The sequence below is a fragment of the Cygnus atratus genome, chromosome 13 (assembly GCF_013377495.2).
Source record: "Cygnus atratus isolate AKBS03 ecotype Queensland, Australia chromosome 13, CAtr_DNAZoo_HiC_assembly, whole genome shotgun sequence".
Lineage (NCBI taxonomy): Eukaryota > Metazoa > Chordata > Aves > Anseriformes > Anatidae > Cygnus > Cygnus atratus.
The window spans coordinates 5,461,520-5,488,952 of NC_066374.1; the positions used below are offsets into that span (position 1 = coordinate 5,461,520).

A 27,433-nucleotide genomic window follows, 5' to 3' on the forward strand; every position below is an offset into this window, starting at 1 on the left:
ATCCAGCATCCCGGCTGGCTCCCACAACTCCTGTTTGTTTCTGGGGCCCTTCGTTGAAGGTAAGGGAATGGGGAGACAACAGTTGTTCTCCATTCGACACTTTGACTTTATAGAGAAGCAAAACGGAAACAGAGGGCCATTTTACCTTGCTTTTCTCTGCTTTTAGTCAAAACCTCCTTCATCTCCAGCTGCTCCGACACTTTGCTTGCACCTGGTTTCTGCAGATCTCAACGTTCGCATGAACGATTTCCTGCCTTGACCTCAAGCCGCCTGCTCACGGGCTTCGCTCAGGTTCCTCAGGCTTCCTGTTTTTCTCTTCAAGCTTTCATTTTACCAACAAACTGTTTCCTGTTCTAAGGCTTCTTTGCGACTGAAATCCCGCAATTTATCCCCAGCAAGACACGGCCGGTAAAGTCTTTGAACAACCTTCCTTCCACTAACGCTCTCTTCTTTTCTGCCAGCTGCCTGGATGGGTGATGAGCGAAAATGTCAAGGCTTCACTGAGATATTTAAGTCTTTCTGGTCCTCTGCAGAAAAGAGGGGTTAAGTGGCTCAGACACAGACAGCTTTTCAGTTACACTGGTGGGAAATATTGTGCTTTCTGCATTAGCTTATCAGGCAGCAGCGAGCCCTCCGCTGCTTCGGCTTTCAATCATTTTCCTTTAGCTGTTGCTCAAGCACTATTAAAATTGTATTTGTGAGTCTGAGGACAGCAGTGGTTGGGTCTGCAGGCTGCCGTCCCGCCCGGTGAATGCCATCAGAGAGCCTGAAAAGCTGGTGGGGATGGAGAAACCAAGATAACCCGGCGAGGGATCACATTCAAAGAGATGCTGTGGGGACTGAATCATTTTAGCAGCAAGCCCCCCTTCTTCTTCTTCTTTTATTTTATTTTATTTTTTGCTAACTATGTGGCTGAGCTGAAATCCCCGTCACTAAGGAAGGGAGTTACTGGAGGTTTCATTTGTTCCAGTTTGTCACAAAACAACCTGTAAATTTCAGTAGCAGTGAGTTTCTCTTACAAAAATTCTATTTTTTAATGTTATTGTTTTCCTCCAGGCTGTGTTTTTATTTATTCCTAATTCTTACAAAAATATTTGCATTAAGTATAACCTTTTAGCCTTAGTCACTTTGTTTATTCAATCACCACCTAACTTAAGGACTGTAATATAACTGGTGTTTTTTTTCCCCATGTTTATACAGACATAAACTGACATCTCCTCCCTGACAGTTTTGGGTTTGACTTGCAGTGGAAATACAGCTCCAGGAGTCTTAGGTCTGACAAAAATAACCAGGCAATGAATTGCTTGTAGCTGCCTTCCTCTTTGGCCTGCCCATGGATGTGGTCCTGATGCTCAAGCTGTTGTGCTCAGCTGGAGTCATGAAAGAGCTTTTGTTTTGCAGAAATAAGGAAACAGCTCTTCAATGTAGAAAATGTAGAAATAGCCACTTGCTACTCTGGAGTTTTGCAGATCCGTTTACTTTTAAACACTTTTCTTACCACCAGTTTTGGTTGTCTTTAGTCCTTGGGGTCTGTGTCTCCATGTCCTTGAGGTCGGTGTCTCCAAGCCCCAGTGAGCTGTGCAGCTACTCCCAGACCAGAGCAGTTCAGATGGCTTGAGCAGCCTATCCTAGCACATACCCTGGCCGGGACAGCTTTATTCCTGACAAACACTCGTGTAAATCAGACAAGAGATAGATGCTTGTGGCACTAACTCTTGTCAGTGAATGGGTGTGCTGGGCAAGGCTCTGGAGCATGGTGAATGCTCCTTGAATGGCAGCCTGTGTGGTAAGGTGGAAGGAGAATTAAATGAGGGACTAATTAGAGAGAATTAAATGTGTAACTTGCTAACCCCCCCCCATGGGATGATTGGAACTGAGATACAGTTTTGTTGTGGGCTGGATGTGCTGCAGTGTCCTGCTTGTCTTGTTCTAGCCTCAGGTCTGTAAGTTACTTACGACTCATGCTATCCACAAGCCAGCAGAGACCCTTGTCCAGGAAACCGGTGTGGGGGTAATGCATTTTGTCAGCGTGCAGGAGCTTGTGTGGGGATCAGCTCGGCAGCCTGTTTTTTTTTCCCCAGGAGCTGCCACTGGGGACACCAGCAGTGGAAGGCTGCAGCTCCCCCTTGCTGCCCCCGGGCCCCACCATGGCCTCTCTCTGGAGCTCACTGGAAAGAGATGTGTTCAACCCACAGAGCAAGAAGCTGCTGGAGACCATCTGTGTCTGGAAGACGGGGAAGAAGAAGAAAATGTCCATTCTCTGCGTAGTGGGTAAGAACCCCAGGGTGGCCAGGAGGCAGGTTGAGCTCCAAACCCAGCTCAACCATCCAGCAATGAAATATCATTTTTATTATATTTTGCATCAAATCTGTTTCTAAAGGTCATCAACAAACCTCTTCTAACACAACACAGCATTACAGTCTCATTCCGTCTCTTCATAGATTTGGTGAAAGTTTCAGCAGGACCCAAATGTTTGATTAGGAGCCAAAGGTGCACGTGCTTTGGGAAATTTTGCATCTCCTTTGATCTATGCACTTCTGGTTGCTTCATCACTCTACAGCACCTAAGAAATTGTTAGCACAGACATGTTTTGTTGTTGTTGTTGTTGTTTGTTTGTTTTGACAGACTTAGAGGGGAGAGACTTTCCTGACAATGGGCTTCCAGATAGCACGGTCACCTGCTATAACATTCACTTCTGACAACCTTAGCCACAGTGTCTGGCCTAAATGGCATGCTTCTGCACCCTCTGTAGTCAATGGAGGGCAGGAGAAGTGTCTCCAAGGGATGATACAGCCACCCTACTAGCAGCATCTAAAATACATGAGTTGCCCCTGGAATAGCCCATGTCTCCTTTCTGGAGATATCTAGCTCAGGTGGGAGATCTGAATTATAATAGCCAGAATGAGGTACAGTGAATCCCTCCCTGATGAACCAAGAGGTGACTATGAGCTAATTAACACTGGAATTGAATTTTGATGGGATATGTTAATGTGGGTATCAGTCAAACAAGGTGATGCTTTTGGATCCTGTAACAGGGCCTGCAACAGGGCATGTAGCTGTCATAAATCCTGTGGCAACAGGGCTCCTCGTTCCTGTCACCTTTGGATTTTGCTGAAATATTACTTACACATTACACAGAGCACAATGGCCAGGTTTAAAACTCTTTGGGAATCTCTCCATCGAATTCAAAGTACTCTGGATTAGACTCCAGAGAGCACTTCCAGTATGGAAATGTTAAATGAAGAGAAAAGCCTTGCAGCACCTCTCCGTACAGTGTTCATTGCAGCCACGACTCAAAATCAGTGTCTGTCTGTCCACCTGCACCCATCCGCTCCCACTGAACAGTTATATACTGGGTTTATAATAATATTGTGAGGTTTTGTTCTTTTTTTTTCTGTCTCTCATCCACAGTGGATGCCTTTAAGCCAGTGAAGCCATTTCTGGTGAAGGTCAAAGTAGACCGAGGAGAGCAGTACAAGATAGCCTACAAGTGGCCTTTAGTGGAGCTGAAGCTGGTGGATGGCAAGACTCTTGATCAGGTAGGATTCATTTTCTTTCTTGTGGCAAAGGACATGGCCGAGGGAAATGAATATGAAGCTAGAGAGACACATGCCAGGATCTATGAGGAGATTTCTTTACTGAAAGTATTGTGCAGCATTGGCACAGACTGCCTAGGGGACCACTTGAGTCACCATTCCTGGAGGTCTTCAAGAAACCTCTTGATTTAGAATTTAGTAGTGTGGTGGTGGACTTTAGGTTAAAGGTTGGGCTAGATGATTTCAGAGGTCTTCTCCAGCCTGAACAATTCTATGAGTCTGTTCTATGTTTGGGTCCTCTGCAGCTCAGCCCATGCACCTGGATGGAGGGAAGGGCAGCAAGGGTGCTTCTTTCCTCATCTAGGACTGAACCAGCCTGAATGACTCTTATTTTGAGGAAATAATCAACACAGAAAAAAAAAATAATAATAATAAAAAATCAAGCCCTCTGCCTTCCCTCAGAGCTGTTTCCCAGAGAATGGTGCACTGGGGTCTCTCCATCCCTAGCTGGCTCCTCCATCCTGCTGCACTGCTTTGGGGTTTCTCATTTCCCTCTTCTCTTCCATGAGATGTGTGCATCCAGGAGGATGAGGCTGGAGTGATGTCCTCCCTACTGAGTCCTCCCTCTCTTTCTGCTAGGTTAGCCAAACACTTGGGTAGTGTGAGCAATGAGTAGTCGATCATTGCATCGACACAGTTTCCATCAAAATCACTGGGCAAGACCCCCTTATCCTCTGGGACAACTCTCTCTCAAAGCTCTTTGCAGCAACCCTGAGGCTGGAAAGATGGGCTGCAAAGCACTGCTCTTGTCAGATCTCCAGCAGGACACACTGTCAGACCCATCTGTCAATCTATGTTGACAACATTTCTCAACAGACATTTGCATAGGATATTTAAAGATTAAATGGAGGCATTTGCTGAGAGAAGGATTATAGAGAACAGGAGTGAGCATGAGTCTGTGCTTTTAGGGTGACGTGAAGGTTTTTGGGAAAGAAAGCACGGACAAGATATTCCCACTCTGCTGCTGGGGCTGGCAGTGTGTCGTTAAAGTTGTTATAATTAGTTTTTTTATTAATGTGAATGTTCCAGGGGCCTTGGCGCAGTGCCTGGGTTTTCACAAGCATAGAAATAAATGAGAAAAAGAACAGTTTCCCAGCTCTACATCCAGGACAAATAAAGTACATTTGCACAGCATGTCTGAAAGGCAAATCACGCTTGCAGGTTTGCAGGGCATCTTGATCCTATGGTTAGAGCTGAACTGATATTTTCATTGTCTTACATTTCCCCGTGCATGCTTTCGTCCTGCCTGAGCTTTCTTCTGGCGGATGAGCCTGGCTCCTCCAAACCTTCTGACCTGCCTCGGCTCCTGAGGAGCTGGGATTAGGAGACACCTCCCGGATTGCCAGTCCTTTCCCCCTCATTTGCCAGCACAACGAGACAAACTGATCATATCCTATCTTAACAGGGAGGCAAACAGAGAACTTGCTTGTCCTGATGGCTAAAGCCTTCCTGTGACCCCAGCCTGGATTCTGACCCACATCATCCCATTTGCACTTGTGTTGTGCCTGTCTTTAGATTGCACAGCTTTTCTCCTTTGCGGATGTATTTTTAGTGTGCAGTCACCTCCCCTACTGACCTTCCTTTGGGCAGGTTAAGCAGAACAGCCTCACAGTCTCCTCTTCCATGCTGACACCTCTATTCCCTTTATGAGGCCTGGAGCTCTCTTCTTTGCCTCTTCCAGGCTGAACTCACCTTTCCCGAATGCTGGCAGCGAGAATTGTCCCTGTCACTCCTGGAATGGGACCTAGTCTCCAGCTGAAGCTGCTGCACAAGGTCCCCAGGCAGGGGAGCAGCTGTAGGCTGCAGCCAAGGCATGCTGACACGGTGCCACCATGAGACCCCAGCACCAAACAAGCTTCCCAGCACAGCCCAGTGCTCAAATCAGCACAGTCTTTCCCTGGTACATGGCTTGGCAGGTCCATGAAAATGCAAATAAGACCTCCCCACCCTTTCCCAGCAGATAGCAGGGGCCCCAGCTCATGGGATGATATTTAGTACACACAGCAGGGGCTTGGCCGTCGGGCTGCTCCACTGCGCCCCAGCCCTGGCACCAACAAAGTCCTGACACTGCAAGTCCAGAGGTGCTAAAGCTACAGCTCCCTTGACCAAAACAGCATTAATATTTATGAAGTGATTAGCAGAGTCTTCCCTGCTTTAATAGCTCCTCGTAAGGCAGGCTGTAAACCACGCGCCCTGTAAGTCCCCCCCCAGGCATCGCCGCTCTGCGCCGCTGCAGGGGTTGCTACGGAGCCTGCAGAGCAATGCGGGGGTGAGAGGTACTGCTGCAAGGTGTTTGGAAAGCGACCCTTAAAGCATCTCAGGACTGCATAAATCCGCACAGACTCTGTGCCTGTTACGATGATTAGTACCGATAATTATGAGAGCAGCTTCTAAATTCTCCAGAAGAGGAGATCAGGCTGTGCTGCAGAGCTAATGAGATGGTGCAGGAAGGGTTTTCTTTCTGTGGGATGTTCCTACTTCAGCACCCTCTCTTATTCTCTCCACGCACACATACTGACTAGTGGCAAATGCAAAGTCTCCAATGGCTGGAGTTCCCCCTCTGTGAGACTGCATCCTTTGGGCGCAGAGATAAAGAGTTGTGGACGCTTACATGGATGAAAACCACATGGGGAAAACACATGTTCCTGCACGTCCTGAGCCATTGCCTGTAGCTGGGGTAACCTGAAGTTCTCAGGAGACTGAACACAGGGGAGATTCATGCTTGGCAGCAGGTAAAAGTGCTCACAGGGTCACTATGGCATGGGAGAGTGTTGCCTCCTAGCCATACACCAAGCCATGCCAGCAAGGAGGACATACCAATTAAAAGTTGGCCCGAGAGAGCTTGTCCTGCCCTTCCCTGGCAGCAATTTGGGTTGTTAGAGATACAGGTGAAGTGTGCACAGTGCCACAGTGCTGCTGGGGGACCTCAAGTCTGGGATTCTGGTGAAACTGTTTCTGGGTTTTCTCTGGATTTTCTGAATTCTCGAGTGAAGAAAGGTTTGAGATTCCAGGTTGGCTGGGGACTGCAGAGAGGAATATCTGCAGTGGGAGGCAGGCAGGTGCTGGGCTCACTCTGAACACTGAACTCCAGTTGATTCAAGCTTTCTCACCCAGCACATCGTTAAGCTGCAGAGCTTATTGCCACAGGATGCTGTAGACACCAACACTATGAATAAGGTCAAAAAACTGTTAGAGGGAATCAGGGACAGGAGGTCCTTCAAGGGCTGTTAAACACGGTGCTGTGGTACAACCTCTGGCTCAGCGAGCTGCTGGAGGCTGGCAGGGAATCCTGAAGGCAATATCACTCCGGACCTGCCCTTTGAATGCTTTTCTCCCAAGCATCTGCTAGTGGCTGCTGTCAAAACTGATCAGCATCCATCCGCCAAAACCTGCAGCAAAAGGTGAGAGATTTATGCAATCTGAAAAGAGATCAGTGTGCTGCAGCAGGACACCAGGACTGGCTGAGTGCTTGGCCTGACCTACTGTGAGCGTCCCAGGGTCCTCTCCTGGGGTCAGAATCACTGCGCATCCTGTTGTTTTCAGAGCTTTTATCACGCCTGGGATTATTTGCAAAGCACCATGACTGTACCTCTCCAACCCTTCCCAGTCGCCCTGAGATAACAGGGAAAGAAGGAGCTGCCAGTAATTGCTGCAGCTTCCTGGAGCCACCGAAATTCCCAGAGCTTGAAACTGCAGCACAGTTGTGTCTCCTTCCTCCTTCAGCCTATGCCTGCTTTTCCTCCCACACAAGTTGTTTTCACAGCATGCAGTGCCTGTTATTAAAACAGGCTGCCACCCTGTGTTAAGTGTACACGGTGAGGCAAGCAGTGTTTAATTATTGATGAGGTAATTAACTGTTGACATCTAGGCGAGCCTGGATTTTGACCTGCACTTCGATAAGGTTTACAAGTGGACTGCTAGCAGCTCTGACGAGAAGAAAACCTTTATCAGATGCTTGTGGAAGCTGAACCACCGATTCCTCTCCAGGACTATTAAGTTTGTGAATGTCCCCTCCTGTCCCGTGGAAGGTAATTCATTTCCTTGTCACACTCAGTGTTTTTTTCTTGTTGTTTGTTCTTATCATCACTGTATCCCTCTGTCCTTGAACCTGTCACATGCTCTGGTGATTTTGGAGGGCTTCTCATAGATGCTGCCTGCACTCTGGGTTGGGCAGTCAAGTGTTGGTAACACCAAAATATATTTTATTTTACAACCTGCCACTAGTGGTGCATTTGACGAGAAGAAGCCTGTTCACCTCTGAAATTCATTTCAGCCTTGTATAACATGTCCCCATGCCCCTACACATAGTCCTAGAGAGGTGAGTAAGTAAAAAACACAGCCAGAGCTCAAATTAAGTTTCAGATGCCCATTTTGTCCCTTAGAAAGCTGACTTTCCTTTATCCTATCCACACATTTCCTTATTCCATGCTGTTGTTCTAACTGACCAGCAGACTGAGACCACTGGACTCGTGTCACTTGTGACCCCAGATGGGACTCAGTGGCACCCCAGGGAGAGCAGAGCTTATGAAATGACAAAATTTGGCTGTATCCACGTGTTCTCCTGTCCACACAGGGAGACAAAGGCCCCAGGAAGACAGGAAGGACACTGCGGAGACTGAGAGCCAGGAGGAGCTCAGTGCCTACCAGGAGATGACACCGAAGGAGGCTGCGGATGTGCTGAGGCTGATGGAGGAGTACGAGCCCCTTGTGAACAACTCTGTGGCCTTTGCCGAGCAGCTGAGCAACGACCTGCATGTGCTGGATGAGGTGCGGGGGCGAGGGCTCTGATTCAACAGAAAAATGGTGCCCGGCATGGAGGGGCACTGGATCAAGTCACTGGGCATCATCAGTCCTTCCACGTGCTGGAAGCACTCGGTCTCAAAGATGTCCTGGTGCAGTGCTGCTTCATCCCAAAAGAGATCTCTCCCAGGCGTCAGGAGGCTACTGCTGCTCCCCTCCGTAGGGTCAATGGTGGCCCCACCATGCCTGTTGCTGGCAGGGTCTAAACGAGCATCTCCTTGGGGTTATCCATTCAGAGCTCCCAGACCTGCAGCAGAAGGCTTTTTTGTTGTTGTTGTTGAAGGAGTCCAAAGGCACGGCCTGAGAGTCCCCAGCCAGTCTCAGCATCTGTGATGTGCGATGAACCAGTGGGGCTGCCCAACAGAGGGGCTTTTGGTGGGATACCTCCCGGCCACAGTCACAGACCCTGCGGGCTGTGGGGCTCAGGGAGGACCAGCAGCTTTTGCTGGGAGATAGCCAGGTGATTGCAGAGGCCAGCACTCCTTGCAGCCTGGCAGCCAGGCCAGAATTAACATCATTGCTGATGAATATTTGCCTGCACCAGCAGCTCTGTTTTCACTGCGCCTGGACATCAGCTTGTGTGGCCTCTTTCCAATGACTGCAGGGGGAACAGAGGCTGACCCACTCATCCATAGGCACACCAGGGCAGAGAAGCCCACGGTCGGTCAGCTTTGGAAGGAGTAGAACAAAATAATGGCACGCACACAGAGCCTGAAGGCTGCGGAGCCCAGAGGCATGGGGATGTGGGGGGAATGGTAGCAGTGAGGGGCTGGGATTTCTGAGGGCAGTAAAGAATTTCTTCCTTATATTTAATCTAAATCTACCCTCTTTTAGTTTAAAGACATTACTCCTTGTCCTATCGCTGGTAAAGAGTCCTGCTAATGTATCTGGTGCTAGGATTTTATAGGTAGGCAAATGGAGAACAAACAGGAAAAAAAAGCCAAAGGAAATATTCTAAAATGTACTAGAAACCACAAACCCTAAAGCCAACCTCCTTCAGCTCCAATAGTTGCTGTATTCCCAATTTGTGTCTCCATATGACTTATGCTTGGAAACTTAAGTAGTTAATCTGGAAAATCGAACTCCTGAGGGCTGTTCCTGCTTGCTCTCATACAGGCGCTTTGCAACTCCATTTCCCAGCTATAAGACACACTGCAAGGGCAACCAATAAAACTCTAAGTTAAGTTCTTTGAGTCAAAAGGCACTGCCGAATACATTATTTTAATGCCCTCTAATGAATAAACATTGCTTACTGTTAATGCAAATTAATTAATGAGATGTTTCTATTTGTAAGGCTTGATCTACGATATTAAGTGTAATTAATAGCAGCAAGTTAGACCAGCACATGCATATATTTAGACGTTTTTCCCCCACACCACAGTGATAACACCTTGTGCTGCTGTTACAGCACTAATCAGCCTCTGCTAGCCCATCTCTTCTGGGGATGGCCAAGCAGCGTGCCAACAGCCTAGAGGCTTCAGAGGGAAGGAGAGTATGGCCAGGGCACCTGGGGGGCCTGATTTCCACATTGGTATTCCTACGTGCTCACAGGACCCCAGCACACACCAGAATTCATGCGTCTCCCAGTGATTTTGTGCACAATGTCTGGCGGGAGCGCGATTACCGCTGCCCGAGCGGCGATGTTCCGGAGCCCTTCTGCTGGCACTGCTGCCGGTGATGCTTTGCTCTCGGCCACCTCCTGTTAAGCCCTAACGAGTCAATCTGAAGGCAGAGCAGTGACCAGCTTGTGAGAGGGTTGTGGCTGTGGTTTAGGAGTGTTTAATACAATGCGAAGGTCCCTGGTGTGCGGCTGGAAAGCGGCAGTCTGGCAGCGGGGCTGTTTGCTCCCTCACAGGTCCTTGTGCTGGGCTGGGCTCCCGGCAAAAGGAACATTTGCTTAACATCGTTGTTGCTTTCTGAGATGAGTATCATGGACTAGAAAGCCCCACTTCTGACCTATTGGCAACTGAAATCTCTGCCTGCCCTGCCTTCATGGGCCTCCCTGTGGAAAAGCTGCAGCTCTTTGCAGACAGGCAGCTTCATCTCTCCCTTCTGATAGAGATTGCTTTGATTTCACGCTTTTCTTTTCTACAGGATTTCTCTGACCTTGCCAGACCCTCTGTGAATCTGTCTACAGCTGATGCCATTCCCCTCAGCCCTTCCTCCCATGCTGTCAGCTGTTTAGCACCTAAAACTGTGCTGCATTTGTCATGGGAGGTTGTAATACATGTTTTGCCCATGATATCGAAGCCACCAGATCCAGGCAGGGGCTGCAGAGTGGCTCTCACGCATTCTAGGAGCACCTCTGTGATGCTCCGGTGTCTTGTCCTGCATGTACCACCTCTAGATCTGGAGCTACCAGCCCATCTTTACTCCACTAGCAGTGGAGATAGAGTTTGAAGAAGAGAAACCTCTTGACATGGGGATTATAGATGGCCAGCAGCTACTGTGCAGGAAACCAGCTTTCAGACACTTCTCATTCAATGCACAGGGGAGGTCCAAGCCACGATAACCTAACTCGGGTGGACAAGACTTTGCTTCTCCCTTTCCAAGCATTTCCCACCAGAAAGCTGAGTGTGGGGCATACTGAGTGCAGATGCTGCCCTTCATTTAATAAAAAACTCATCAGATAATTGAAATATCTGAAATGACAAATTCCTTTAAAAGCTTGATTAATGCAGAGAAAGATAGCAGTCTGGAAGACTCATGCCTCCCATGCTCATGTCTATAGATTATTTTCCTTGATATCCTGCGTGGTATTTAGGCCCTGAAAATGATACAATTAACATTTGGAAGCAGTTAATCTCTAGCAGAGATTGTCATCAACAATTAACATGCTGTTACATCTCTACCACTCGTCAAAACAAATGCCCGAGACCTCCAGGGGCAAATAATGCCTTCAGTTTCCATATTAGAGACACACATATGCGCATGTCTCCTGCATGATTTAACTGTTTATTAATTCCACTGCCAGAGCAGCTCAGCTGGGCAACAGCCTGGCACCTGGGACTTGCCGATGTAGAGTTTAGCTGAGTGCAAAGATAAGACATTGACCTTGTGAAGAAAGCAATGCAGGACAGCTGTCTTGCATGTTATGATGATGAAGACTCTGCTTTGACTTGGGAGCATGAAGGTCAGGATATCTGGCTCTGAGATGGTGCTGATCAGACCCTGGCACAGTGCTGAAGCCCTGTGTTTCTCTGTTTCACAGGCCAACCTTAGGGCCATTATCTCTTCTGAGAAGCAGGTGACAAAGCTGATGAGCTCCATTGATGAGGCCCTGGCAGAAGTGGCCAGAGTGGAGGAGACCTTGCAGGTCTACGATGAGTTACTGGGAAGCGTGAAACAGCAGATGGACCACATCCACCAGGAGAACTCCTTGCTACATCACATCCTCTCTAACAAGACGAAGCTGATGGATGAGATCCTCTTCCTCACGGTATGTGGATTTGCAAAGTCTTCAGCCTGTTGAATCTGTTCCAGAAGCTATCAGTGAACCCCAAACCCTGAAAACTGTTTGCAAAGGCGATGGAGCTTCTCTGGCCTAGAAATGAGGAACTTTGTCTTGATAATATAAGGACGGACACACCGCTGGGATGGGCTATGGGTAGACTGGTGGCAATCACGATGCACAGTGCCCTCATTGTGGCCCAGTGCTGTAGAGGGACCCACAAAGGTCCTTTTCATGGGTAAGGTGAGCCTCAATCTATGTAATGCCATATGGAAAGGCAAGCTATTTACCAAAATAATACAATATAAATGCAAGAATTGTGCTGTGATAGCACAGCTAATCCTCACTTCCACTGGCTGTGGTGACCTCTAGACCACTGACCTTTTTATTTTTTAGTCACTGCATTTTCCTTAGCTTTTCCTTTCTCCTGCCATCCACCTTGCTGCCAGTAGCCATACCAGTGGTGCCAGCCCATTTGAAACTCACGCTGAGCGCCTCCGCTGGCACTGCTGCTGTGACTGTGCAGACCTTTGTTTTTGCTGGGGACAGAGCAGCACAGCCTTCTCGATGGACAATTGCAGCCTGGCAGCTGAAGGTAGCACTTGGCTGTTTCAAGCCAGCAGCCTTCCAGGTGGAATGGGAAGAGATGCAGAGCTGGATGTGTTTGCACCTGCTCTCTTCTGGCTTTGTTTCAGACCCACCTCGACCTTGGCAAGGAGCACTGCGAGGCCCTGAGCCGGGCAGATCTCTCCAGCCCCAGCAGCGTGAAAGCCTGTGTTGCTGCAGCAGAGGCATTATCTGGCTGCATGAACATCCAGATACATCCTGGTAAGGCGAGGGCAGAGATTTACGTCTGCAAAGGGCAGAGACGACAGCTTATCTGCCACTTGTGCTGCTCATGCACCATTCCCTGCGGCACAGCCAGAAATATGAGCTGGGACACAGGCTGGCAGAGGTGGCTTTCTTCTGAAGATGTTGCTGGAGCTTCCATGTCTTCAGCAGCTTCACCTAGAAGCACAGTCAAGGAGGCATGGGAAAGCCAATGTTACATTACCTCTGTGCATCCACGGAGAAATATAGCTGGTGGGAAACTGAAATTAGCATTGAAAATGAGGCAAGGGAATGGTAAGCTTCTGTACGACTCCTCTAAACACTTGGGTGAAAGGCACCATTGTGTGCCATCTGTGTGTACCACTCTTAGAGTTCAAAAAGGAGTTAGTGGAAAGATGTGTTTAGAGACTGTGGTGTCTTGGGGCAAGCCAGTGGTCTGTACCTGAGAGTGGAAGAATGGTCATTCTGTGTAGTAATTCCCACCGTGGGTGGTGGTGGAGAGCTGCTGGTGTATGGGACTTGATCTGGGCATGAGTGTTTGTCCTGGACCATATTGACGAATGATTTGCGATTCCACTTTAAACTTAAACTGCCTCCTTGTCTCTCTTTGCACAGTATCACAGCAAACCTTCTTCCATTTGTTGGCTTTTGGGGGCAGCATTCACCTCAGAACTTACACCTTGAACACCTCTTGCATTTGTCAGGGTGCTGGGTGACAAAAGGCCCCAGTGCTGCTCCGTGCCACTCTAACACCTCTCCTGCTTTGTCTCAAGGTTACCGAAAGCTACAGGCTGTGGCAGAGCAGCTGATCATGTTTGAAACGCTCAAGCAGAACTTTGAAAACAGCTTCATCAGTCACGTTACGAACATCTTTGAGCTGCAGGTGGGCTTCACTCTTCACACAGCAGCACAACATTCTGAGGAACTTGAATATTCTGGTAAATTAGCACCAGTGGTGACGGGATGCCACCATAAAGGATTCTCCAAAAGTGTCTCCCCAGTGACACCTTTTCATATACTTTCACCCTGCAGCTGCCCCCCAGCTTACTGGCTAGTTTTGCAGGCATGCACAAAAAATTCAGCACACCTCTGCATCTCTCAGGCTATCAGGTTCCTCCCCATGAGTCATTAATCCTTGGGTCACGTTACAAAGCGAAGTGGTTTTACTTTAGAATTTTTGCTTTACTTTTTCTTGTTTTAATTCAGGAGTGGTGGTGGCTGTTCATTTTTTTGTAACACAAAATCCCAGGAGAAAACCCAATCCCTTGAGCCTTTGATTAACATTTTCAAGTGTTTGTCATGCAGTATAAAAGACACAGTGGACTTGGTGGGGAGAAGTTTGGAAGGACAACGTGACTCTTCTAGATTTCACTTCATGAAGAGGAGTTGCTCCCAAATTGTTAGCATGACAGCCTTAGATGCTTAACATTCACTTTCAAGGGTTGAACCTGGGAAGAGATGTGTCTGGCAGGGATCTGTGGGATCTCCCTGTGTCTTATCCTATCCACTGTACTTAGCCACAGCATCCCACGTATTACTGATGGGCCAGCTCATTCCTCTGGGCTCAGAATTGTTCACCCAACATAGGGTTAAAACTGGAGTTCAAAGTGATCACGCACATTCCTCTCTGCCCTTTAAATTTGCTTCTCAAACATTCAGAATTAGCTATCCAAGGGTGATTAGGAAACAACTGTTTTCCAGAACTTCCTGAGGCTGTTTTATTCAACACTCTCTGCCCTTTCTGTTGCTTTAGGGCAATGCTCAGGTTGATGCTCTCATGCAGCCCTTTGACAAGCTCTCTGCACCAAGCCATGGGCTCCACCATGAGGAACTGGTGCCCTACACCCCGCTCACGGCCTGGCTGAGGAACGCCAACCCAGTTCTCTTCTCTGATCTCCCCAAGGTATGGCTGAAATCCCAAACAAATATCCATCCACCAGGTCAACCCACGGTGAGAGCTCCATTTCTCCAAATCCCTCCTTGGCTGTGATCTTCCAGCATTTGGCACTTCTAGAAGAGAGTCTGGCCAGCTTGGCCACCCTAGGCTGGACATATGCGCTTGACAGAAAGAGGTATGGGACTTGGTGACAGATACTGTGTTGAAGGAAAAGGTCTGAAATTCCAAAATTTGGTATTGGTGTTGTCATCTGGACATCCCTCTACTGAATGTGCATGATAAGATGAACCACATTCATTCATACATCATTCATACAACACTTGGTTGTATTTTCAACTGTCCTTTATTTGTAGAGTTCTGGGAAGCCCTTAAAATCCTTGGCATCTTCTGCTAATACAGACATTGTTGAGTGAATGAGATGGTTCCTTGTATATCACTAAGGCTTGGTTTTTATTTTTCTTACCGTCTTTTGTCTTTCCAAAGGTCTTACACCCCAAGAACTCTAGGTCCATTTCGGTTACCATCTGCTGATCTTTGCTTTAACTGGGCAGCTGAGGAAAAAGCTCTGAGATGGGAGCTGGTCATGGGAAGATGAGATACAGAGGAAATTCCTGTGCCTGTCTTGTCGTTCCAGGTCTATGCCCAGAACCTCAGCAGACTCTATGACAGGGAAATCAAAGCCTTTTTTGAACAAGCCAAAATGCTCTTGTTGGGAAGAAGAAAAGGAAGTAAGTGACTTTCAGATGTGACCTTTGTGCTGCTGAGCAGTGATTTATTTGCAAGTAGGGAACACGGCAATCATCCCCCATCACGGGTGTTACTGTGCCATGAGCTTCCCTCCTGCCCTATGGCCAGGTCTGCAGCTGGCAGCAGGTGACAAAGTTGGCTCTGGTGTGCACCAGGTGGTGTCTGTGTGAGCCACGACCCCATGTATTATTCAGCATTGTTTAGCTGCTTCTCAGGGCTGTAGCTTCCATGTATCTTGCCATTTCAGGACTCCCAAACGATGCATGGGTGGCTGGGATCATGTCCTGAGGAGCCATAAGCGAGGGGGACATAGGAGTGCCTGGCTAATGCCTGGTCCATATTTCATACAAGCAGAGCTGGTCAGGCACTTCTCCCTGTAACGAGATGGCACCAAGCCTGTCCCTGAAGACACAAGTGTATTCATAGCGATATTTGTGAGAACAGAATGATTTCACATTGAGCTGGCTGTGGGGCTGTTGTCCCAAGGTGATCATTTCAACAGGAATGGCTGCATCTGACTCAAAATATTCCAGTCAGGTGTTTCTGAAGATAAAAAGAGAAAGTGATCTGTCTCCTCTGGAAGTTTTTGATTGCACAGAAATCACATTTTCCTTCAGAAAAACAAAGCACTGTAATGGAAAGTTCCATGCCAGCTTGGCCCAGCTTGAATGTCAGAAACCACTTCACGTGGTGTGTTTAGTCCATCAGAGTGCTAGCCTGGCTGCTTTCAGCTCTGCACCTACTTCATCACTTGTCTCCAGATCCCAGAGGACAGCATGCATGCTGGCTGGAGGCGGAGGTCAAAGGAAAGAGGGCTGGTGCCTGATGGTGGCTGAAGGAGCCCAGCCAGGGGCTCTGCCTCCTGCCCAGCCGACACACGCTGCATCCCTGGGGCTGGCAGCACTCAGCATCGCTTCCCTCTGCATCACGGCAGGTGCAGCAGCTCCCCCAGGGCAGTGCTGGCCCCAGCTGCTGGCTCTGCTCACCCCCTTCTGACCCCCAGTCCGGGCTGCGATGCCCAATTGCCAGGCAGCGGTAGGGAGTAGGATTTTCCCACAAGCTAAGGTACTGACCCTTAATTAAAGTTTTTCCTTTTTTGAAATTTTGCAAGTAATGGAGGAAAACACCTCCAGGAAAACTTTTTATAGTCACCACAAATCGATTTTTCCATGCCAGAATGATTTGCCAAACTATGGAGCCAAGAGATAGACAATTATCACCAGAATGAAAAAAATAATCAAGAACTCTCCAGAAGAAAAAGAATAACATAAAAAGCATTAAAGCATAAGTTGTGCAGAGAAAGTCAATATGACATTATTACTACCCTTGTAATTTAAAAACCAAAAGATAACAAGCAATAAAATCAAAGGGACAGGCTGAAAAACTGGTACTAGGAAATCATTTGTGCACAATGCTGTTAACCTGCTGTACTTGTTGCTGCAAGCTGTCACTGATGCTGGAGGATGCAGGAAAGCCTATAGCCAGAAGATAACAGGAAAATAAAATGAGGCTATAATAATAATCCCAGGATAATACTGAGACATAGAATTTCTGGAAGAGGAGGGCATTTCATAAGAGCAGTAAAGGAAGACACTTCTGCCACGGGTCTATTGCAACCTTATCTGTCATCCTGAACGTCCCTCCTGGAAGCCTGGCAGATAGGGTAATACAAACAGTTAACAAAAGATAACCTTCCTATCACCCCCCTGGCTCCTTGATGCCTGGACACAGCTTCTCCTAGGGAAACGTGCTCTTTTTTGCTTAAAAATAGGAATTCCTGATAAAAGAATATGAACATACTGGCAGCAAGCAAATCCAGAGAATTGGCAGCGGGAAGGCAAACTGCTCCATGGTTTATAAGATAATGTAGCCAAGCCCCATTTCCTGAAGAAGGATGATTGCTTTTACTTAAATAGAAGGAAATAACAAAGATTATGTGTAGGATAGAGAGGCCCTGGCTCCTATTTGCAAAGTGATTGATAGACTCTGAGCAAGGGACTTCAGTTCTGCTGGGCAACAGGAAAATCATCATCACCCTTTTGTGTCCCAGGCATTGAGCAGGTGCAGAGATGGCTGGGCTGTTAAAGCAGACCTTTATGAAGCCAGTCTTATTAAATAAAGATAGCACAGGACACGTGTCTCAGCCAGTCTGCCTAATCCCCCTCCGTAAACATGAAGCCAGTCATCTCCTTTCAGCACTTGTTCCATCTTTAGCACTCATGCAAGCCCCATAAAACAGAAGTAACTAAAATCCCAGGAGAAACTCCTGTGTCTCCTGGCTTTCCTCCCAGGCTTTCCCTAGCTCCCACTGCCTCTTTCTTTCTACTGAATTTTTAGGGTTGTTTCCCTGCCTCATAAAGGATTGTTTATGTTGATCCCTTCTAAATACACAATCTGATGATTCGCTGCCTTGTTTCAAGTATTATAGGGCAGTTAACAAGGCAAACCCCAAGCTCTTTACAATTGAGTCACTAATTAATTTTTATCCTCATTTTTCCATTCCATTTTCCACACAAAACCTTAGACCTGTACAATTCTTTCCTGGTTGCTGTGGGGAGAATTTTTTTCCTAGTTTTGCCACTTCTCAGCGAGTGAAATGATCATTGCCCATTGCATAAGGGTGGGGAAAAAATATTAGGAAGAAGCTTGTTAATTTTCTCCATGGTTTTTGCAAGGCTGGGGGGATGAGAAGGGCTGTCTGTCATCTCTCATCCCTTCTCGCTGCATAGGACATCTGACAAATCCTTTCCAAAGGTAAAAGCCCTGCAGGTATTGGCTCAAATAAGGATATTTTGGATATCACAGAAAATAAAGAGCTGGCCTGAGTCACCCAGGACCTCTGGGGTTAGTGGAATGATACCAACTTTTAGAATTAATTAGAAAATAATAGGGATGTTTCCCCACTGATTTCTTTCCCTGAATATAATTGTTTTTGATGCACACTTCAAATACATGTTTCAACTTTTCAACTTAAACCAGGCAGGAAAGGAAATGTTGTGGTAAAACTGGTAGTGTTTGAAAAGTATGTTAATTTCCAGATGAACACTTATAATTTAAGAAAGCAAGTTGCTGAAAAAGCCAACTGTCCCCTTCAGGGATTTGTTTGAATGGCAATTTAGCATAAAAACTAAGCAACAAACATTTCTCCTGAAACTCCTGCAGGCATTTCTGCTGATTTATGCTCTTATCACCCAGGATTTTTCACTCCCCAGTCCTCAATATATAGTACTAAGCCCTAAATAGCAAAAGGGAAAGTATCACAGGGAAACAAGAAGAAAGTAATGACAGAAAAACAGATGAGAAGGTAGATCTTAAAAAAAAAAAAAAAAAAAAAAAAAAGAGAACAAAACTGTATCCCCTGCATATTTGAACCTGATGAAAATCTGATAGGAAAAGGCCAAAACACACCAAAGATCAGGAATAAAGAAAGACATTTTGATCCATTAAAGTGATCAGAGGAGCTGGAGAGGCCAGGAGGGACAGATGTCCAGCCTCCACCCTGTGCCTGTTGCAGGTCTTCAGGAGGGCTTGGAGAAGCCGATGGTGATGGGGAGCAGGCAGCACTCTCGCTGGAGCCTCCCAGGGAGCAGAGAAGGACAGGAGGACACACTGGACAGAGGCAATGTCATCAAGGTCAGGAGATGAAGTTTTCTAGATCGTTCATGTGTCCCGCAGGGGTTGTGCCCAGTGTTGCAGCCCATCCTAGGGCCCTTTCTCCAGTGCTGTGTACCTGGGGCCAAATCAGAGCTGTTCTGTACTGCTGATACTCTCCTCATGGTGGCTTAGATGTCACTTCAGGTGGACATGGGCACCCATCCCGGTGTCCTCAGTATGTGTCGGTAGTTTTTGTTGGAAGGGAGTTTTAACATGCATGCTGGTTTCTGAGCAGATGTTGGAACAGGTGCTGCGAGAGCTGCAGCCCCTCTGCACCACGGAGCAACAGTTCATTGAGAAGTTCTTCCACCTGAGCCAGAACACCTCCGAGCTGCAGGTGCTGGAGGTAAGTGTGGGGAGTAGGTCCTCTCCAGTGCCACTGGCCCATCCCTCTAGCTTGATACAAGCCTCAGCAGGCAGAGGGGTGGCTGCTTACCTTTATCACATACCTGAGCTCTCCTGGGCTCTGGTCCTCTGGCAATAGCCATTGGTGTCAGGACTGTTGGTGGTGTTGAGACTTACTGAGGACAAAACAGAATTGAACTTAAATGATGGTTTCAGCAAGATCTCGGCATCTCTAAGCATTAAATGTGGGACTGCAGTACGATGCAGTATGACTTCTGCTGAAATGAAACCCAGATTTTAGGAGGAAATTCTTCACTCAGAGGGTGGTGAGGCACTGGGACAGGTGGCCCAGAGAGGTTGTGGATGCCCCATCCCTAGAGGTGTTCACAACCAGGCAGAATGAGGCTCTGGGCAACCTGATCTAGTGGGTGACGTCCCTGCCTATGCCAAGGGGTTGGAACTAGATGAGCTTTAAGTTCCCTTCCAACCTGAGTCGTTCTGTGATTCTATGATGTCAAGCTTTCCTCTGAGAGAGGCATACAAATTATACTTTCCACCTCATTCTTCTTTTCAGGTACCTGCCTCTAAGGGAAGAGAAAACATGGCATCTGCAGAGGATCCTCCTTGCACCAAGCCTCGGAGCCAGTACGTAGATCATGCAATTCATTGCTTTGTAGTGGGCATGGCCTGGAGTGTCCTACAGGGACTGCCAGAAGAACTGATGGAGAGACTATTATTATTTTGCCATTGCTGACCATCCTGATTTCAACAGTGGTCTCAGGTTTGCACCCTGGACAGCAGCAGAGCCCAAAGGCATCATAGCTGGGCTTGCAGAGAGGCAGAGTGCTTCTCCCCAGTGCAGTGGCTCCACTTCAGGGGGGTTCCAGAAAGTGGGGTTTCATGGCTTCATGTTTTGATCAGCTTTAGTTCCTTAATAGCAAGACTGTGAACTGAAAGCATATTATGGAAAAAAAATAGAAAAAATGCCAGCATAAAAACACTGAAACTTTTCATTTTGATGGGAAAACAGGACATCAGTGTCCTCCCACAGACAGAGATGTGGAAGATTTGAAGGAGTACCCAAGCAATAAATAAGCTCTACTGTGATACAGGCGGCTTTCCTTCTCCCTTATGTAGCTTTGCACATGCCTCTCCAGCTGGCCACAGCATCAGTGCTCCTCCCCATTTAATTGGTCACTTTTTTTTTTATTTTAAGACTAGAAGAAGCTACAACCCGGCTGCTGGCCGAGATTTTCAGTTCACTGGAGCCTGAGCTGAGAGGCTTTCTGGATGTCTGCAATAAGACCCACCCCTTCAGCTGCTTGCAGGTCCTGGTTACCTTGAGTGACTCCATCTTTGAGATGTGGGGCTCTTCCTCAGCTCCCCCCTCGTCCTTCCTCAACACTGTCCTGGGCAACATGCTGCTCCTGGCCAAGAGCAGCTTCAACAAGTGCATTGTGAGTGGCGGTAAGAGTAAGGCCAAATAGAGATGGGTGACATTTGACCTCCTCCAGGGTCTTCTAAACTTCTAACATGGGCTTTACTGAAGGCAGTGCTGGTGTATATCAGACATGGATCTGACTCTGGTTTTGGGAAGACTTAGCCCCTTGTCAATTATGTCTGAGAGGTGGAGCACAATAAAATAAAGTGCCACATGTGCCTGCTCTTATCAGGATGAGGAAACTGAAGGGTTTTTCCACATATACTGCTCTGGAAAGCTGTTGAAGTGATGGCTGCATATTGAATTGTTGGAGCCAAGCCCTTCTGCACTCCTGCTGCCACAGGGGGACTTACTCAAGGACCAATTGGTAGGGAGGAGAATGTGAAGTGATCAAGACCCCATCAGAAGTGAAAAACCTGTCCCTGAATCTGCTGAGGTCAAGGGAAGCCACATGTTAGCATCAAGAGCATCTCTGCCAAGACCTGGAGCAGACAGCCTGCTCTCAAACTGGCTTGAGAAGTGCCAGAATTGGCAGAGGGGAGAGCCTCTGTCCTTTCGGTTTATGTGTGAGGAGACAGAACTATGTCCGAGCAAAGAACCACACAGCCTGAGAGACCGAGTGTACCAGCTCCAGAGCAGCTAGCATGGTTTCAGACACAGCCACAGGCAAGGAAGCTCACCTCTTCCCATAGACTCATGAAGGGAGGCTGTTGCTGCAAGTCCAGCCTTGTAAATGCAGAAAGCAGTACACAACTCATTGTTTTGCTTGTTTTCTGACTTGTGGCTTTGCCTGCTGGAAGATGAGGCTGTGGCCATGACAGACCTGAGCATATTTTTTTGTATCACTGCCAGGGGACCTTGTGCAAAGAAATCAAGGAGGCGAAGGCACCCAGCAAGATGAGAGGCGGGATCCTGCCCTCTGTGAGCCGCTTTGAGGAGTTTGTGAATTTCTCAGAGGAGGTGTTCAGGACGGCTCAGCGCAGAGGGGAGCTGGACAAAGCACACCTCAGGCTGGCCAGCAGTGTCTTCAGCAGCAGTGAGTACAAAGACTGGTGGCAACCATGAGGCTGCAGCCTCAGGAATCATCAGCAACCAGCTGAGCCACCAGAGCAGGGTACATGCAGACTTACCTGCCTCCTGACCACTACTTGGGCTGAAGCTGCCTTCCCCAAGCAAAGACCTGGAGCATCTGACAAATTCAGACTGCATAGAGTATGAGGTGCATGGTGTCTGGGATGCTTGCAGAGGCTGGGACACAATCTTAGTTCTGAATTTAACACCAGTCTCTCCTCTCCCGCTACAGAGGACATGCTCCTCGCTACAGATCAGACTTCTTACAAGGACAGGTCTCAGGAACAGCAGTAGTCAGAGTGACTTGCCCCAGAGCACTAAGACAGAGGGAGAGGGGTTGGGAGAGCCAGGCAGACAGCTCTCAGTAGGTCCCTGGCTGTGGGTGCAGGGACCCCACTTCCCAGCCTGGAGAAGACCTGAGGCACTGCAGAAGTAATAAGTCCAAGCCTCCAAGACCATGAGGTGGTGCAGATGGGCAGCTCCTATCTGCAGATGAGCTTGGGGTTGGAGCATAAACAGACCCTACCATGCTACAAACAATCTTTACAGCAAAGTAGGTGAGATAGGGAAACAAGCTAATGAACAAGGGCCAGTATTTGCATTATAGTTACTCCCTCCAGTATTTCAGAGGGAGACAGTTCAAATAAGATGGCCTAATGACCTGTTTACCATGAGGAGTGAGAAGAGCCATCTCTGCTCCGCATACACAGTGAGCTACTCGAGCTCTTGCTCTCTCCAGACCAGCTGGCAAGTGGCTGGCAGCATGGTGAGACCTGATGAGAAAGATTTGGACAGGGCTGGATTGGACTTGGATGTCTCTGCACCCTTTTGGGTAAATTGTTATCAAATATCACAGCTCCAAAGCCAGTACCCTGCCCTGGAAGGCAAGGCAGTTGGAGAGCTGAACGACCTGTGATGAGGCTCACCTCAGCCCTTGATTAAGGGCTCCACCGGTGGCCCATGCCTGACAGTCTCTGCATCTCCCATCCCTCCTAGCCCAGCCTGCAGCGTCTTCTCTCCATACCTGATTTGTTCCTGTCTTTTAAGTCAATAGCCTGTCCTCGGCAAACCTGAAAGTGAACACAGACATGGTCATGATGGAGAACTTCCACCACATTTACTGCATCCTGTCCCAAAAGAAGATCCAATGCCTGGAGGACAAAAAGAGGGAAGCCAAGCAAAGGTATAGTGAGCACATGGAGAAATATGTCATCACATACCTGGGCCAGCCACTGGAGAAGCTCAATGTGAGTACAGAATAAACTGACCCATCAAAGGGTCACTGTAATTCATAAAGTTATGAATCCACAGGACAGGGTCCAGAGGAGGGAAATCAAATTTAGAAACCATGACCTAGGATGGAATGGAGGTTGTTTGCAACAGATTACTAAGGGGTGAAAAATAGTTTTCAAATCTGTGAATGCTTGTTGTAAGATTGAGGGAGTAACCCCTCTTCTGTGACCATGATGAACAGGCCAGGGGTCATGAGCTGAAGTTCCCACACCTCTGAGCACTTTACTGCTGGTTTTCATGGTACAGCATGTTGCCAGCTCCCCTTGGAAGACCAGAGGGCCAGCTCAAAAGCACCTCTGCAACTCATGGCCTCGGTGCAAGGACCTGCTCAGCCCCCTTCTCCTGCTCCAGGTTGTGTGCCTGTGCCTGACAGATGCACATTTCTTTTTGCACAGCTGCCTGGTCTAATAAGCCTAGCAGAGCTTCACACTTCCCAAGTGACTGCTTTGCTAACTGAGCTAAAAGCATCTGGCTTCGCTAACTCAAACAGGCATCCCCCTCCCTCTGAGATGATGGCTGCTCTCAAGACCCCTCCTTGCTCTGCTCCTTCTTGACCCACTCACTGGCCTAAAATATCTCAGACTGGAGTTCAGCTTGAATTATTTATAAGACCCGTTCCTTTCAATTTGTTTGCAGTCTTCGCTGTCAAACATCTTGTAGGTTTGACTGGAAGATCAGTTCAGCATCTCATGCTGCTTTCAGTGACATGCCAATGGCTTCAGATCCTTCCTCTGTGAGGGAAAGCATAATTTCATTGCTCCAAATAACATATGAAGGTACTTGGTGTTCTGCTCAGACACCTGACAGTCATCTCTTACAGCCCATGTAGCTCTTCAGGTTTGAGCTCAGTTCAACATAAAGAGTAGTTGCAAAGGCACCAAGTAACACAGGAGCCCACACCTGTTTCTGAAAGGAGCTCATAACTTTAGGAACCTCCTTCTCCCTGAAAATCCTCAGGATTTAGGATATTTCTCCACTACAAACTGCAGCAGAAATACTCAAGACAGCCTACAGCTTATTGGGCTGTATGGCAGCAGATTAAAGAAAGATGTTAGTTCTTTTTTTCCCTTTATTAGGCCAGATCTGACATCTTGTGTCCAGCTTTGGGGCTCCAGATTGTGAACAAGCTCACGAGGGGGCCACCAACATGGTCAGGGAACAGGTGAACATGTGTCCTGTGAGCTGAGCTTGCTGGGCCTGGAGAAGAAACAGCTTTAGGGGTACGTACCCAAAAGCAACCTTCCCTAGGAGGTAACTGAGAAGACACAACCAGGTCCATCACCAAGATGCATAGCAGAATGATGAAAGAACAGTTACAGACCAGGGGGGAAAAAAGCTAAAGAGGAAAAGAGCATGATGAGGATAATAAAGCATTAATAGTCTGTCCCTGAAGATTTTCAAGGCCCACCTTCAAAAATACTCCAGATACCCTGGTCTGAATGCAGTGGTGATCCTGCTTTCAGCAGGAGGCTGAACTAGAGACTGCCTGAGGTCCCAACATATTCCATGCCTAGAGAAGCACATGCAGGAGAAAAAAAAACAAACAACTACCAGCATTGAGCCTTTCACAGAGCTACCCTGCTCCTGGTACCTTTCTGAAAACTAGCTGGGGCCTGTATCCCTTTGGGCTGGCTTTGCCCTGGGCTCCTAGAAGTGACAGTCATGCCCGTGGCTGGATATACGCTCCTTTTGAAACACCTCCTTAGCAGGCAGCCTTTCCTGCGTATGCACAGTATCCTGGAAGAACTGAGAAAACTGAAGTTCACTTTACAGTTTTACAGATTTTGGGATTCTCACGTCATTTGAATCCAAACCCTCTCTAGCGAGGAAAACTGCATGAAGCCCCAAGGAACACAAGTAATTTTTCAGCAGTCCCATTGCTCCATGGTAATGCCACCCCTAGAGATCCCACATGCTGAGCAGGGAGGGAAGGTAGAATTGATGAAATGCCCTAAAGCGCAGCTGGGCCTGCAGAGCAGCCCTGCTTTCCTGGAGAACAAGTGGTCTGATACTTCATTTCCACTCGGTCATGGGAAGGGGACTGAGGACAGTGGCCAGGTTTCATCCCTGACACAGGTGTCCACCTTCATGCAGCTCATCAGTGGATGTCTCCTTGCTTTTCCAGCACTTCTTTGAAGGGGTGAAAGCCCGCATCGCTCAGGGGGTGAAAGAAGAGGAGGTCAGCTTCCAGCTGGCCTACAGCAAGCAAGAGCTGAGGAAAGTCATTGAGAGATACCCTGGCAAGGAAGTAAAGAAAGCCCTCGAGACCCTCTACAGGAAAATCCACAAGTATCTTTCCCCAGAGGAAAATCTCCTGCCGGTAATTGTGGTGTTATCTCGGTGCGGTGTCATGATTTTGGGGGAGATTCAGGGCTGCAAAGCAGTGGGTCTTCTCCTCTTGAAGTTCCTTCCTTCTGGCTTGTCCTGTCACAGTGTGGCAGAGCATGCATGGCTTATCTTCTTGCAGTCAACCCCCACGCACAGCTGCCACAAGCTGATGCTCTGTTTTTCCCTAGGTGGTGTGGCACGCCATGGAGCAGGAGCTCATACGTCAGTACCAAGAGCTGGAGGATCTGATCCAACGTTGTTACGCAGGCTCAGGCATCACCATGGATTTCACCATGGTGGACTTGCTGAGCTATTTCAACTCCATCACTCTGTCCAGCGTGTAGAGGCTGTTGATTGAGACCAGCTCAGGGATCCTCTGCAGCTACACCTTCAGGAAGCTAAACTGAAATGTAAAGCTTCCCAGGCTGAATTTTGATATACAGTGCCCTGCTCTGAACTCAACACCAAGATGCATCTACCTTGTCAGTATTAGACTAGATCTCCTTTGGGGAAGTGGAGCTTCCAGGGCCAAAGCACAGCTTCCCCCCACCAAGAAATCATTGTACAGACAATGAAAAAACTCCCAAACCTCAAGTTTCTGCCAAGGTGAGTGCCCGTGCTGTGCACCTTCAGCAGACCACTGCCTACTGTGCCACACAGCTGAATGATGAAAGCCATCTGCTCTCCAGGACTCTCTCCTTTTTATCTACTCTCAGATGTTACAGTAAATTTGTGCTGAAGCAAGAGGGTCACAGTGCATGAAGCCACCCAGGTATGTGCAGTGCTATTATATCAAAGCATGCACAATTACTCTGCCAATTGGAATGAAGTAAATGCTACTGTTTTAGCATCTCAGGGAAACTGCTTCTCAAGGAATATCTTTTCCTACCCCATTTTCTTACAAAGCATCCCATAAGATGGTCAAAGCTTGTTACTATGTTGTTGCTTTTAAAAATATGGTCTTTTTTGCATCCTGTGTTGGTGACTTGGAGGCTGACATTCTATCTAGGATAGCCTTGTCTTTAAAAAACTGAAGACTCTGAGCTTCTTGGTTCAATACAAAGCAAATAAAAGCACTGATCACACTACTTGGATGGTTTGATATCAAGGAACTCCCTAAGATCTCAAAACAGATAGGAGTCATTTCCCAGCCCAAAGAACAGTCTTTTTTCCATAGAGTCTGCCTAAGAGAGGCCAACTCCTTCCCCCTCCCCCAAATTGGTTAGCCCTGTCCTTACTGCTGCTTCTTGGACTTGTTGACCCCAGATCAGACTACCTGATGTGGGTCTAATGGGTCAGTAAGCATACCATCACCATGCAGGTCCATAAGGGTGAGACAAGGTCAAGATCCAGGCCAGCAGTCTGTGAGCTGGAGTCTAGGCCAGCAGGGTCCATGGCCAGGCAGAAGCACATTTGGGGCTGAGGTGGAGACCAGCAGCCCCACATCATCACTCAAAGAGAGCCTGATGGCCCTGAGCTGAGCTTAAATTGGCTCCTGGGCCCACGGGTGTGGGGTGGAAGCCCCAGGTGAGGCTGCTTGGAGCTGATAAGAGCTATTAGTGCCCTCAATGCCAGTGCTACTGGCACCTGTGAAAAGAGCTTTGAGAGTTTTAATAAAGAAAAAATTATAGGATTTTTCAGATGAAAGTGAGGTTTGGGAAGCCAAAAATAAATAAATAAATAAATAAATGGATAAATAAATAAATAAATAAACGCAACAGCCTTTTACCAAGCTCTGTCTGTGCAGCACACACATATCAGCCTGCTTTGTATGCCCCATTTCCACCTCAGCTCTGCATTCTCCAGCATCGGAAAACCAACTGTGACCTTAAAAACCAGGAAAGCACAAGGGTTCTGTTGCATATCCCAGGATTAATTTATCTACTGAGTTCCTTTGTGGTTGACAACAGGTGTTGAGAGACAGAAAATAACCCACAAAGTAACTTTGGGGGAAACTCTGTGTGCTAACTTAGACAACT

At 47.7% G+C, this 27,433-nt stretch overlaps 1 protein-coding gene across 1 annotated transcript; it reads left to right on the forward strand.

Moving 5' to 3' along the window:
• The first annotated feature begins 362 nt into the window (after nt 1-362).
• Nucleotides 363-27,184, forward strand: LOC118245383 (exocyst complex component 1-like). Its single transcript, XM_035541551.2, has 18 exons — nt 363-408; nt 2,082-2,271; nt 3,412-3,539; nt 7,465-7,624; nt 8,170-8,363; nt 11,608-11,835; nt 12,543-12,675; nt 13,452-13,561; nt 14,432-14,581; nt 15,210-15,303; nt 18,837-18,955; nt 19,212-19,322; nt 19,896-19,966; nt 20,538-20,778; nt 21,615-21,798; nt 22,881-23,080; nt 25,252-25,446; nt 25,643-27,184. Exons 2-18 carry the CDS (start codon nt 2,148-2,150, stop codon nt 25,796-25,798), a joined length of 2,598 nt encoding a protein of 865 aa, XP_035397444.1. The 5' UTR covers nt 363-408; nt 2,082-2,147; the 3' UTR covers nt 25,799-27,184.
• The last annotated feature ends 249 nt before the right edge of the window (nt 27,185-27,433 follow it).

Excerpts from the sequence above, each read along its gene's own strand:
- LOC118245383 (XM_035541551.2), top strand. The coding sequence starts at position 2,148 with ATGGCCTCTCTCTGGAGCTCACTGGAAAGAGATGTGTTCAACCCACAG. Across the intron at positions 13,562-14,431 it reads CGAACATCTTTGAGCTGCAG|GGCAATGCTCAGGTTGATGC; the intron begins GTGGGCTTCACT and ends CTGTTGCTTTAG. Across the intron at positions 14,582-15,209 it reads TCTTCTCTGATCTCCCCAAG|GTCTATGCCCAGAACCTCAG; the intron begins GTATGGCTGAAA and ends TTGTCGTTCCAG.